This window comes from Suricata suricatta, chromosome 1, assembly GCF_006229205.1.
Source record: "Suricata suricatta isolate VVHF042 chromosome 1, meerkat_22Aug2017_6uvM2_HiC, whole genome shotgun sequence".
NCBI classification, from domain to species: domain Eukaryota; kingdom Metazoa; phylum Chordata; class Mammalia; order Carnivora; family Herpestidae; genus Suricata; species Suricata suricatta.
In genome coordinates this window covers 15773909-15787601 of record NC_043700.1, presented here as the reverse complement: position 1 = coordinate 15787601, position 13693 = coordinate 15773909, and the positions used below count along the sequence as shown (strand labels likewise).

Sequence of the window (13693 nt, the reverse complement as noted above, 5' to 3'; positions counted from 1 at the left end):
CTGAGTTAATGTTAGCCATTCTGACAGGTGTGAGGTGGTAGCTCATTGTGGTTTTAATTTGTATTTCCCTGATGATGAGTGATGTTGAGCATTTTTTCATGTGTCTCTTAGCCATCTGGATGTCTTCTTTGGAGAAGTGTCTATTCGTGTCTTTTGCCCATTTCTTCACTGGATTATTTGTTTTGGGGGTGTTGAGTTTGATAAGTTCTTTATAGATTTAGGATACTAGCCCTTTATCTAATACGTCGTTTGCAAATATCTTTTCCCATTCCATCAGTTGCCTTTTAGTTTTGCTGATTGTTTCCTTCACTGTGCAGATTTTTGTTTTGATGAGGTCCCAGTAGTTGATTTTTGCTTTTGTTTCCCTTGCCTTCAGAGACATGTTGAGTAAGAAGTCGCTAGGCTGAGATCAAAGAGCTTTTTGCCTGCTTTATCCTCTAGGATTTTGATGGCTTTCTGTCTTACATTTAGGTCTTTCATCCATTTTGAGTTTATTTTTGTGTATGGTGTAAGAAAGTGGTCCAGGTGCATTTTTCTGCTGTCCACTTTTCTCAGCACCATTTGCTGAAGAGACTGTCTATTCCATTGGATATTCTTTCCTGCTTTGTCATAGATGAGTTGGCCATATGTTTGTGGGTCTATTTCTGGGCTCTCTATTCCATTCCATTGATCTGAGTGTCTGTTTTTGTGCCAGTACCATACTGTCTTGATGATTACAGCTTTGTAATACAGCTTGAAGCCCAGGCCTATGATGCCTCCTGATTTGGTTTTCTTTCTCAAGATTACTTTGGCTATTGGGGTCTTTTCTGGTTCCATGCAAATTTTAGGATTGTTTTTATTCTAGTTCTGTGAAGAATGCTGTGTTATTTTGACAGGGATTGCATTGAATAGGTAGATCGCTTATCTAGCAGTTTTCTATGATATTTTATAGGTTTTTATATTATTTTAAAATTCCTTCATGCCTTCCTTGGTTTTGGATGAATTAACAGACATTTCAGTTAACACAACTAACACATTAACTTTCATTGAAAAATTGATCTCAGGAGTGATTCAATTTGCCTTTTTCAATTTTTGAAAAAGAAATTCTAAGACTTATTTACCAAGGTAGCCTATTATGAAAACACTGACCCAGTTTTTCCCTGATTATTTCAAAAGGCACCATCCTCAACGTAAGCATCACTTACTAATCTCTAAACCTCATTTAACCTATAAATGAAGTGTGCAAGTATAAAAATATATGCCATAAGCAGGTCTTTTTAAAGTCAGTGGCAAAGCCTTGGTGGCTCAGGTGGTTAAGCTTCTGACACTTAATTTTGGCTCAGGTCATGTCCCAGGGCTGTGGGATCCAGGCTCATGCCAGGTTTCACATTGACAGACCGGAGCCTGTTTGGGATTCTCTCTCTCCCTCTTTCTCTCTGCCCCTCCCCTGCTATGCTCATTCACATGCTCTCTCAAAATAATTTTTTTTTAATTAAAAACCAAACAAAACCTAAAATTGTACTTTATCCTCCAATTGAAATGTTTAGAAGATGGGAATCCAGATTACTGTACTTGGTTCTATTTTTTAAAGCATTTTTATCAATACATATATAAATCACAGATTCTCATTTCCAAACCTCTGAAGCCACACCGAGGAAATCTACCATAAAATGTATTCAGTGGTTCTCCATGAGAAAATACTTTATCTTTGATACTCTTCCTTAGTGTGAGTTTGGGATGCATACCAGTCATTTTCTCTTCTAAGAAGTCTATGCTGTTTCCAGGGTTCCGGGAAGCTGATATGAATGCCTTGAGCTATTCTGGAAGAGCAGGGTGGATAGAAAGCCTATAGTTAGCAGGAATTAGGGACCAGAGAGCACTGGACTAGAGGCCCTTGGGAACAGCGACTCCAGGCTGCTCCTGCATCCAGGATTTCCCCACACTTAAGGGCCGCTAAATTAAGACTGGTATTTTCTCTTGTGTCTATAGCTAATTTGAGGGTGGAGTTTTGAAAATTTGCAAGATGCTTCAGTCTGGTTTGTGTGGTTAACTAAGCATTAAAACGTTACCTAGAGTTATGGCGCTGGGGCCGTCCATCTACTCCCTAACACATCCCACTACTGTGTAAAATGAGTCAGGGGAAACGTAAGGGAGAAACGATCAGAAACGTGGCTCTGGCGTCACGTGTGTTCTATCCTCTGTGAGCAAGGGCCACACGAACTCCACACACTTAATATCCGGTCAGTTAAGCATCTAAGCATCTGCCTTTGTTTCAGGACATGACCTCAGGGTTCACGAACTTGAGCCCCGACTTGGATAAAACACAAGACCTGCTTCTGGGGAGCTCCAGCCCCGCTTTAGGCAAACAAGAGCCCCAGTGCAGTTAAAAAAAAAAGAAGAAAAGAAAACACGAGCCCTGCTTGGGTTAAGCCCTGCTTTTCTCTCTCCTCCTCTTCCCTCTCTCTCTGTCCTTCACTCACTTTCTCCCTCTCTTTTACTCAAAAAAGAGGAAGGGGAGGGGAAGAGAAGAGAGGAGAGGAGAGGGGAGGGGAGGGGAGGGCAGGGAAAATGGCCCTAGAGCCTGGCCTCCAACTGCTCACCTCCCCTTTGCAATCCCCACTCCGTTTTCTATGTAATGCCTGATAGGGGCACATGCTTGGAAGAAACACAGAGCAGGGCCAGAGGACAGAGAGGAAAGAAGAGCTGCTTTAACAGAGGAATCAGGGAGGCTTCACGGCAGAGGTGACACCAGGGCAAAGTTGAGGCCGTGCTAAACTAAGCAGGACGCTGCTGCAGGCTTCCACCTAGTGGACAAACACCTTCACCTGCAGACAGAAAACAGGAAACCGCACACAATATGGTTTCTATTCAGCTTTCAAAATCAATAAATTCGGAACACTCAGATAGACTTCGTGAGTTTCAGCATGAAAACTAGCAAAATGAAACTGGTTTGGGACACAGCTACTGACACCCCTCAGAGAGGCTCATGACCAAAGTACTTTTTTAAAAAAGGTGTAAGGGGGCGCCTGGGTGGCTCAGTCAGTTAATTGTCCAACTTTGGCTCAGGTCACAATCTCACGGTTCATGGGTTCGAGCCCTGTATCAGGCTCTGTGCTGACAGCTCAGAGCCTGGAGCCTGCTTCAGATTCTGTGTCTCCCTCTTTCTCTGCCCCTCCCGTGCTCATGCTCTGTCTCTCTCACTCAAAAATAAACAACATAAAAACATAATAAACAAATAAACAAAATAAAAAACAATTTAAAAAAACCATTTAAAAAAGGTATAAGTAAGTCATCGCAAAGACCAGAACAGTCTGAATCTTAGTCAAACGGACATACAGTACCAAAGATGGCTTTGCTATTTTCTAAAGAAGGGAGTGACATCACTTCAATTAGGGACCAGGATTTTGATGGACTAGTAACAGAATGAGACACAAAACATATGTCAAGACACAAAGTTACAAAATGGCCTATTTCTAGATAATGTCCTCTCATATGTTAAGTAGTGTGTGCATACGTGCACTGATTGTGTGTGTGTGTCTATAAACGTGTGATTGATAAGACGATGGATTATAAACACATATTAGATCGGAATGCTTCTGGTAAAGAAAGTAGGTGGATTTGACTTGTATTCTCTTTACAATGCGAGGGTTCAAAACTAAGTTGTTTATTTGCTTGCGTTTCTCTGAGATGGGCTCAGGTCCCCTGTCAGACAAACAGATACATAGTATAATACTTGTTTTTCCATTATTCCTGTGGTAAATGGCATGCTGAGACTGACTGCTCCCAGTTCCATCAAGATGCCACCTGGAATCTCTTTCTTGAAGTCAGAGTCGTCCTCTGGAAAGATTTTGGTGGATGCTGCGAACCTGAAACACCGACCAAAACGTTAACTCCCATTAAACTGCTTAAGCATTCCAGCTCTCAGAAGGATGGCTTTGTACATTCAAAGCAGAGGATATTTTTGTTTTAAAGAGAAACAAAATACTTTCATGTTGCTTTTACATCAGCCAAGAAATAAGCAAAAACTGCCACTGAGGGTCCTGAGAGGAAGGAAGGAAGGAAGGAGGTTGTGGCCCTTCTCCACTAAGCCTAAGTGCCGGCCCTGTGTCCTCCCAGAGCGGGTGGTGTCACTAGAACCTTCTACCCTGAGGTGGATCCCAGGAAGCTGAGTAGTGAGCTCTGGTGGCCCTACTACTGCACGGGGGCAGAAGGGATGTCAGCTGCCTTCAGAGACCCTTCCCGCTGTGGGGGACGCCCCTCAGCCTCTCTTCTTTTTCTTGGCCACAGAACAAATGTTGATAAATTAATAGCTCCTGGTGCTTTCTGACCTGGAAGCAAAGGTTAAGAGATTACAGGCTTGCTTGTCAGAGAAAAAGAAAACAAATGCTTAGAAATACAGAAGTATCTCTTAGGCACCTCAGTTACTTCTATAGCAATGAGAAAGGCTCCTGACCATCAGTAATGATAGTCACAAAATTATTGATAAGAGAATACAGTGGCTTAGTACTGGGGGTAAATTAAATGTGTGGATTTAAAACAAATTCAGAGCCCAGTTCTCTCTCTGAACCTCTAATCCTGTGGGCCCAATAACCTATTAGACAGCTCCACTTAGCATCCTGTGGTCAACATCTCTAAAACTAAATTCATCAAAATTCTTTGAGTCCCGTTTTCAGCACCACCGTCTACCATGCCATCCATGGGATGGCTCTCACGTACTACGTGACACTCACCCTGATTTGGCATGGCTCACCACCCCTCCGGGAAGCCCCTCTGTCCCTTTGCCCATCTGCATATCCAGCTGCTGCTTCGGCTCACCTTTCTCATGGTCCTTTCCATCTTCCCCACGACACTGAGTGCTCAAGGCACAGATGAAAATGTCCTTGGTGTGTGTATTGCAGCCCTCAGCTCAGAATGTGGCGCAGAGCATGCACTTGGTACATTGCTATTTGTTAGTAAACACACTGATACCTACTTTCCTCCTGACCGTCTATAATTAAGAGCAATGCCTGATAACAGGTAGCATGGCTGCCTTTTAGAGAAAGAACTACTGTCACCAAGAGTAAGAGCAGACACTGCTGGGGCACGTGCAAGAAAAAACACAACAGAAAGGCACAGCACCTTACGGCGATTCGCACTGGAGAAAATCTGGAAAAGGCTGGAGAATCTATGACATCACTAAGCTACAGAACCACAGAACGGCTGACATAGTGACAAAATTAGCATGTTGTCACAATGCTTCAGTTTTACTAGACTTATTTTTAAATAATAGCATTTGCCTTAAAACAGCAAATTACCCTTTACATTTCACATTATCTATAATACAAATGATTCCTAACTTTTGAACAAACAATATATGCCTGGAACCCTGCGAGGTCCTTTCCATACATTTTTCCAATGATTGTTTGATCAACCCAGCCTATTATAAAAGAGGAAACCGAGGCCCGGGGAGGTTGAGGCCCTCCTAGGATAGCTCAGTGAGTCAGATGGAAACCTGGCCTTTGACTCCTGAGCGGCATGACGCATGACAACACTATGTCATCTCTTTAAACAAAACTACTGGTAACAGTTTTGAAAATTAAAACATCACTGGCCTGAATTCAGACTAGAAACTTTACAAATAGCTACTAGGCTGAAAATAAGTATTTATCTGTAAAACTATTATACAATGTTTAGAATATTTGTATTGATTTTATGAAGCAGTTTTAGAAATTAGATCTTCAAAGGGAACTAAGAGTACGGGGTGATGAGAAAGCATGAGAACCTTATTGCCAAGAGAGACAAGGGCTTCTCATAAGACTCTTAAGAAAGCATTTTCCTTTTTCTGAGAGTCAGGCCCCAACTTAATGAAGAGCTTTGGGTATTTTCCCCTTTATAACTAACAGCAGATACGGGCTTATCTTTTTAGTTTTTCTCTTTCTAGAGACTTCTGTGTCTGGCCGTAGGTGACAAACACTTGGTATTTGCTCTTACATGGTCAAAAGAGTCCTATTTGGGTAGATAATCTTCCATTTCTCTATCCTAAACGTGAAACTTCACAAAACACATTATTTATTCATATGTGGAGAAAACTGACCTGTCAATAGACTTTGACTTGTCCATGTGTGGCCTGCAAATTCCATCAGGGTCAATGAACCTTTTCGAGGAGTATCTAACTGTTAGAAGAAAAGTGAAATGAGGGGTCAGCTCTATCATTTCAGGTATTTTTTAAAACAAGATTCTTTTTTTTGTTTGGTTTTGAGAGAGAGAGAGAGTGCGAACAGGGGAGGGGCAGAGAGAGAGGGAGACACAGAATCTGAAGCAGGCTCCAGGCTTTGCGCTGTCAGCACGGAGCCTGCCTCGGGGCTCGAACTCACGAACCGTGAGATCATGACCTTAACCGTGTGGGCCCCCCGAGATAGCCCATATTGTTTCAGATATTTTTATGGTCAAATTTACGGTGAACAGACAACCCACCCGAAATGTATGGGTTGTGCTGGGCCTTGAAAACTGTTCCGTGGTCAGAGACCTTTCTCGAAGAGACGAGCGTTGTAAACTGTCAGGTACTGCGCTTAACACACGGTTTTGAGGATGCCTCCCTCTGTACTAAATAAAGGATAATATGTTTTGGTTTCAGGTAAATCAATCCTTAAAAAGACAAAAGAAGATTTCTTTGTGCTCCAACCATTCACTCATTTATTCATCCATTCGCTCCCTCATTTGAAACTTTTATTTAGATACTGGGAAGTATAACATCTATCAATGCCCAAATATATTTTGATTATGTAATTTTATTATTTAACCTGATGAAACAATAGTATCCTAAAAGATAAATATGGATTAAAAAGGTGAACCACATAAAATTCTCAATATTAAATTATAATAGAAGTGTAATTTTGCATTTATGAAGCGTCAGACTTTTTTATGTCATATCCACTTCCTTTTATGATTTTACTCTAAGCCACAACATTCTAAGGTTACACACGAAAGCTGTACAATTCTTGCCTTTCTAGGTAGGAATGGATTCTACTGTTGAACTCAAGGAAGTAAAGAAAGTCAAGAGAAAATATTTTGTCGGCTTTTCTCCTTAGGCCTTTATGTTCCCACAACTGGGGTCTGTCTTTGTTTTATGAAATGGAGACCAGTTGCTCGTATGAGAGCAAAGTGGGGGGGGGTCACTGTAACTGGGGGGGAATCTGGTCATGCACACTCACTGCCCCAGACCTCCCGCGGACCCCGCGCCATCGCGTGGCTGAGTGGAGCCAGGGTGAAGGTGTCCACATGGCAACAGACACGGTGCCCGTTAGCTGGAAAAATGAGAGCTGATCAAAGTGGCCAGGGCGTTCTGCGGAGCCCTTACTTTATGCAGGCGTATTGCCCATCTATAAATTCACTTCCTCCTCCTAACAGTCCTCAGCGGAGGAATCACTGTGGCCCTTTTACAGGTGAGAAAATAAAGGCATGGGAGGTTAATTTCTACTAAATCACACAGTTTGCATGGCAGGGTTCAAACACAGATCTGCCCGTCTCCCGACCTAACCTTCATGCTATTGTCTTTGCTCCACCATCCTATCAGATTTTCTTTGATACCTGGACTGTCTGGTTCAGTTCAAATCACGTTTTTATTTCACACAACAGTGAATTGACCCTCCCACCTGCCATCAGTTCTCCCTTGCCGGTTACTTTCAGGAAGCAGATTATGGAGACATTTTACGTTACGGAGTTCATCTGGAAGGGCCAAAACTATAGTGTGTTTGTTTATTTTCCAATAGACAACCTGAACAGTGCGCTTGAATATAACGAAATCTGTCTTACAGGAAGAGGTCGAGATCCGGGAACTGCGACATTCTGCTCACCAGTCTCTGAGCCGATGGGGGGTAACCTGCTCCGGGAGGCCTGCGCTGGCGGGGGGGACCCCCGGTCTGGGCCGGTTTGCCTGTGAACACAACAATATTAACAGAGCGCCAGGGTGCAGAGACGGGGGACAGGCCTCCCCACGAAGCTCCTCGTCAGAACTGCCAACCACAACTGGCCTTCCAGAGAAATGCTCCAGTAGGCTGAGCAGAGTGCCAGAACGACAAATGTCAAGAGGGGCTGACCTCCAGCTCCAGTCACCTTCTCCTTGCTCAGCAGTGACTGTCGAGCTGTATGTACTGAGTGCCCAGTGACACTAGTCCCCGTGCAGGATATGGAAATAAATCTAGTTCCTCTTCTTTTTTAAAAAAAATTTTTTATGCTTTTATTTATTTTTGAGAGACAGAGAGAGACAGCATGAGCAGGGGAGGGTCAGAGAGAGAGGGAGACAAAGAATCCGAAGCAGGCTCCAGGCTTTGAGCTAGCTGTCAGCACAGAGCCCTATGCGGGGCTCGAACCCACGAGCCGTGAGATCATGACGTGAGCCAAAGCTGGATGCTCAACCTCCTGAGCCACCCAGGCACCCCTAGTTCCTCCTCTTAAGGACCATATAAGTTACTGAAAACAAGATGAAAAAACCATGAAGTTATTAGAGAACAATGTAATCAGTTGCTATAATAAAGGGCTATGGTAAATGATTCTAAATATACGTGCTGCAGAAATTTAGAGACTGGAGTGATCAATGAAGGATAAAATTCATTATAGAGGTGGAGGGCCTAGATGAGGAAAACTATAAAACTTTATGTTAAGGTCATTAAGAGGAGACGCAAAATATGTTCTTTGATGGGAAAACTAAATTTTGTGAAAATGTCAGTCATCCCTACATTTTTAATAATTTAATGCTATCAGATTCAATGTGATACTTTTCATTTTTGAATTTGACAATCAGAGCATAAAGTTTGTCAGGATGGGTAAGGAAATGTTCAAAAGAGTAATGAGGAGAAACATTCCCTACCAGATACTGACATGGAAAGACTGTGGTTCACTCACAAGAATAGAGAAGGATACTCTACAATAAGATTACATTCATTGAATCACTCATAATCAAGTTATGAAAATTAGGATATGACCATACTGGCTATCAAGTTTTAAAATCCACATACTGTCCATAGGTTAGAGGCTGCAATTAAGAGTTTTGTGTCCCGCCAGTGGGGCTATTAATTGTTAGAACGATTCTGGGAAAAGCTTTGGAAAAACATGTCAAGAGTTGCAACAATATCCATAATCTCTGACCTAGTGGCTTTACTTCTAGGGCTTTACCAGCAGGAAAAACAATTTCAAGACATCCTTGTTAGGATTTATGTTATACACCTGACACTAATATTATACTGTTTGTTAACTGGAATTTAAATTAAAACTTAAAAGATTTATATAAAATTATGTCTACTGTACAATAGTGAAAATATAAAAGAAAGGAAAAATTTCAGTAATAGGAAAATGTTTAATAAATTCTCACATACCCACGTTATTTTCTAGTCATTAAAAACATGCTTTCAGAATATTTAACAATGTGGAAAATAGGAATCACATTAAGTGAAAAAATATGAAAAAAGCTATAACTGTAGGATAATGTAATATTAGAAAAAAAGATAAGGGAAAGAAAAGAAGAAACATAATCATAGATAAAATTGGTAGTAAATTTACCATCAGTTATCGTTTTTGTATTTCTATGTATTGGGCATACGGGTGACCTTTGACACCTACTCATAGTTTTGGTACTGTTCTAATGTTCTACTGTGAACTTGTAGTACTTTGATAGAAAAAAATAGGTTACTTTAGTAGAAGTGAAAGAACATGAACAAAATCCCCATGAAGTAAGGACAGGTGTATTTGGTATGTTTGTGGGTCAGAGAGAAGACAAGGCTGACCCAGTCAAGGCAGGTGATGAGAAGTAATGGGAAACAGATTTGCATAATCAAAGATGGTGACATCGCCCCCAAGGGGCAAACATTGGTCACAGGTGGGACAATCAAACCAACCCTTACTTTTTTAATGCATAAAACACAGATATAAAGAATAGTACATAGACTGTACAATAGATTTGTGGCACTGAAATTCCACAGGTGAGGGAGGAAATAGGAAAGATAGTCTAAAGAGCTCTTTAGTATGGCAGTAATTAAAAAAAAAAGTTGAAAAACACGGGTCAACAGAGAGGAAGGGGCCAGAACATGAAGGGAATGCATAGTTGGAGGCATAGATTTCAACAGAAAATGGAAAAGGTTTGGGGTGAAAGCCTGCTCGTGGAGGCCAGGTGGGCTGGGAGGGGGAGGAGAGGGCCAGCAATGCGCTGGGAGGGACTCGGGCATGGGGGGAAAGGGGCTAAAGGTGGCCAGAGTGAGAATGGGGGAGGGAGAGCTCCTGAGAAGAACGACCAGAGCAAACAGCCCTGGATAACCCGAAGGACCCAAACAATGCCAGAAATACCAGTTCCAGAGCGTGAAGCAAACAGTAACCCATCACAAAGCCGTAAGTGATGCATCCAGAAAAAGTCCAGGTGCTGGTTAAGCACTGGCAGCTGATTATGCACCCCATCCCTGCAGGGGGAGCCTAAGCCTGCCCCCTTAATGACTCCCTCCCTTGCTGTAGAAAGCCTGGGGCCCAGTGGTCCCAGGGGTGAGGGTTTGTGGGTGGGGGGTGTTGTTTCCTGGGATCTTTAGCAAGTTACGCACCTTCTCTCAGCCTCTGTCTCCTCATCTTGGATCTGGGATCCGGGATCCTATGAGTACTAACTCAAAAGACTTGTGGCAGGGAATAAAGATAATAAATGTGACTCGTCTAGCCGGTGCTGGTAACAATGCTGTCAAAAACACTAGCTGGTATTAATGTAAGGACTGCCTGACCCTTGAGTAAGTGAGAGAGCTGGGTGCTCCCCCCGCATTCCATAATAAAGGAAGACACGTTCCCTTCTAACAGGGCAAGGATTTGATGTTGAACCCTAAGGTCAAAAGCTTTTCTGAAACTCCCCGCATAGCGTAAAACACGGCCTTAGAGAGAAAATAAAACCTAATAGCTACACTACTCCTGAAACCAATGCTGCGCTCTATGTTAACTAACGAGAATGTCGACAAAAACTTGAAACAACAACAAAAAAACCCTAATGGTTACATACGTCCCTTTTATTTTTATAGCACTTTATGTGTATTAATTTATTTGAACCTCATAAGAAAGCATCAATTTTGTAATTTGAAGCATTAGTTAATTGGCAGTTTTGCAGATGAGGCCAATGACTCTCTATCCAAGGTCACCTCACCATTATAGCTTCATTTTGCTTCATGCCTGTGCTACGGGTCCACTGGCTGACTTCATATTCCTGGACCCAGCTTACTATGCTCCTGGGGCAAAGCTCGTGTGAAACATTCAAGTTGAACTACTTAGAAAGGGTCCACATAAAATTCGATAGAGGGTGCTTCGTCCGTGCGAATCCAAAAGCCCTAACTGGCAACTGTCTCTCCCCTCCGCAAGGTGTGGTGTTTGGTTTAGCAGCAGAGAAACAAGACTTACAGCTTTGTGCCCCTAAGGACCTCGTCACTGTGCACATTGGGGGTTCTCATTCTCTGGGGGTCTGAAGTAAGAGACGGCAGCCTCGTATGGGCAGCTGCTTTTCTTGAGGAAGCGTGGAGTCCGCGAGCATCCAAGACGCGTCCCAGACGGTGCCGGGCCAAAGACGGAGCACTGGCCCCCACGCCCAGTGATTTGTCTTCTTGCTCATTCCTGGGGGTTGGAAGTCAACTTAATTACTCAGCTGTAAGCGTTAGGTGAACAGGGCACAGACAGATGTGTCCTTTACCAGGCACTGTCTAGAACAGTGCCTGGCTCAAGAAAATACTTCTAAATATTGGCTGAATGCATGGACAGACTATCATTTCCAATTCAATTTCAATTTCAGTGAAGAATCATGCAGAGGAAAATAAGATCTAAGGTTCTCACTGACTGTAATCATATAGCCCAGAACATTAAGAATTCACAGCTGTCTTCCCATCTATCCACCCGAACCTAACAGCAGTCATTCCGTGGCTGATAGCAGAGCAGTGTGTTTCCGTTCTTACACGCGGCTGTGTCCTTCCCTGAGCGAGCTCAGGCACCCCGGGTGCACGGACTTCCGCCGCCTTCCTGCTCGGGCGCAGCCAGCACAGGGAACAGGCTGGGTAAGTATTTCGTATACGTACTGTGTTCTATCTGCAAAATAGGTAGGTCTCTGCTGAAGAGGCTTTGCTTGAATTGTCATCACACCACTCAAATCACTGTAAAAATTGTTGGAGAAGCGATGAACCTGAGACAAGTAAAAACAGTACAAGTTAGAAGCAGCCAGTGCTGTTGAAATCCCTGGTGGCTGTCGGGAACCAGCAGGAAACAAATGGCCACTCCAATGGGCTGATGTGAGGAAAAGTTTTATTTTATTGTGTTTTTTTAATTAATAAAATGTTTATTTATTTTTGAAAGAGAGACAGACAGACAGACAGACCTGGGGAGGGGCAGAGACAGGGAGACAGAATCCAAAGCAGGCTCTGAGCTGTTAGCACAGAGCCCGATGCAGGGCTCGAACCCACGAACCCTGAGTTCATGACCTGAGCCGAACTCGGTTGGATGCTTAACCGACTGGGCCACCCAGGTGCCCCTGAGGAAAAATCTTAAAAGGGACTTTGTTTTTATAAAGATGTGGGAAGAGAAATTAACATGGAATGGTTTAACTTCCCCACACGGTGTAACAATGTCACAGCAGGGAGACATTACCACTTGTAAACCGGGTGTGGTAAGAAGGGAGGGAGAGGTTTCTGGAACCTGGAAAGGGCAGCTGCAGGGAGAAATGTCATCAATCACTGCGACCTGGCAGAGAGGCCAGGAGTGAGCAATGTCCCACCGTTCTGCTCCCACGCTGAGCTCCGAGAGCTCCGGGACAAAGCAGCCCCCCAGACAGCCAGCATGCACCAGCGACCAGGGCGCACCAGGGTGAAGAAGGTAGAGAGAGATTCTGGAGAAACAAAGAGGGTACCCGGCTCCTAACTGGCCTGCTGCCTGAAGAGGGCCTTCACAGCTTGAGGAAGGTAGCTGCCCAGGACCGGCACAGGCACAAGAGCCGAGGAAAACCCCAAACACCAGATCTCAAAGGCTTACGCTTGGATCCCAGTTCTAACCCCTTCCTGATTGGTGGTCTTCGAAAGCTTACTTTGTTCTTGGGAGCTTTAATTCCCTAATCTTTAAGTTGAGGATAATGATACATCCTTTGTATGAGAATTAAGTTAAATAACACTGGGAAAGCATGAAGTAAGGACTAAATAATCCTGAATTCTCTATTTGGTCACACAATATGACCAACTAGCACGTAAAACAACATTTGATTCTGGGAAACAGGATTTCTGAAACCAGAATTATATTCTAGTTCGAGAATAGATGTACCACAATCACATTTCCCCCCCATGTTGAATATGTAAAAACAAAAATAGTTAGTGGAATAAATTAAGACCTATTGTGAGGCGCCTGGCTTCGGCTCAGGTCATGATCTCATAGTTCGTGGGTTCGAGCCCCGCGTCGGGCTCTGTGCTGACTGCTCAGAGCCTGGAGCCTGCTTCAGACTCTGTTTCTCCCTCTCTCTCTGACCCTCTCCTGCTTGCAATGTCTCTGTCTCTCAAAAATAAATTGAAAACATTAAAAAATTTTTATTAAAAAAAAGACCTATTGTAATTACCACCAGAATGCTTGGACTGTTTCAAAACAGACTCTAATAATATTTTATTTTCAATTTTGTTATCCATTCATTTCCTTTTAATATCAATCCAAATTAAAAGAATGAATCAGCTGTAAAAAAATTTTTTTTGAAACTCATTAA

At 43.0% G+C, this 13693-nt stretch overlaps 1 protein-coding gene across 2 annotated transcripts in view; it reads right to left on the bottom strand.

Annotated features, from left to right (window-relative positions):
• Nucleotides 1–3619: 3619 nt before the first annotated feature.
• FAM149A (family with sequence similarity 149 member A) overlaps nucleotides 3620–13693 on the bottom strand; it is a 52313-nt gene continuing 42239 nt past the window's right edge. Inside the window, exons 9-14 of one of the 2 annotated variants that reach the window (XM_029934783.1) lie at nucleotides 12036–12139; nucleotides 11371–11580; nucleotides 7771–7891; nucleotides 6433–6561; nucleotides 6053–6131; nucleotides 3620–3845 (exon numbers count right to left, since the gene is read on the bottom strand). In XM_029934783.1, coding sequence (XP_029790643.1) covers nucleotides 3772–3845; nucleotides 6053–6131; nucleotides 6433–6561; nucleotides 7771–7891; nucleotides 11371–11580; nucleotides 12036–12139 — 717 coding nt within the window. In that variant the 3' untranslated portion in view covers nucleotides 3620–3771. The remainder of the gene's footprint in view (nucleotides 3846–6052; nucleotides 6132–6432; nucleotides 6562–7770; nucleotides 7892–11370; nucleotides 11581–12035; nucleotides 12140–13693) is intronic. The other variant, XM_029934773.1, reaches the window with a different exon arrangement.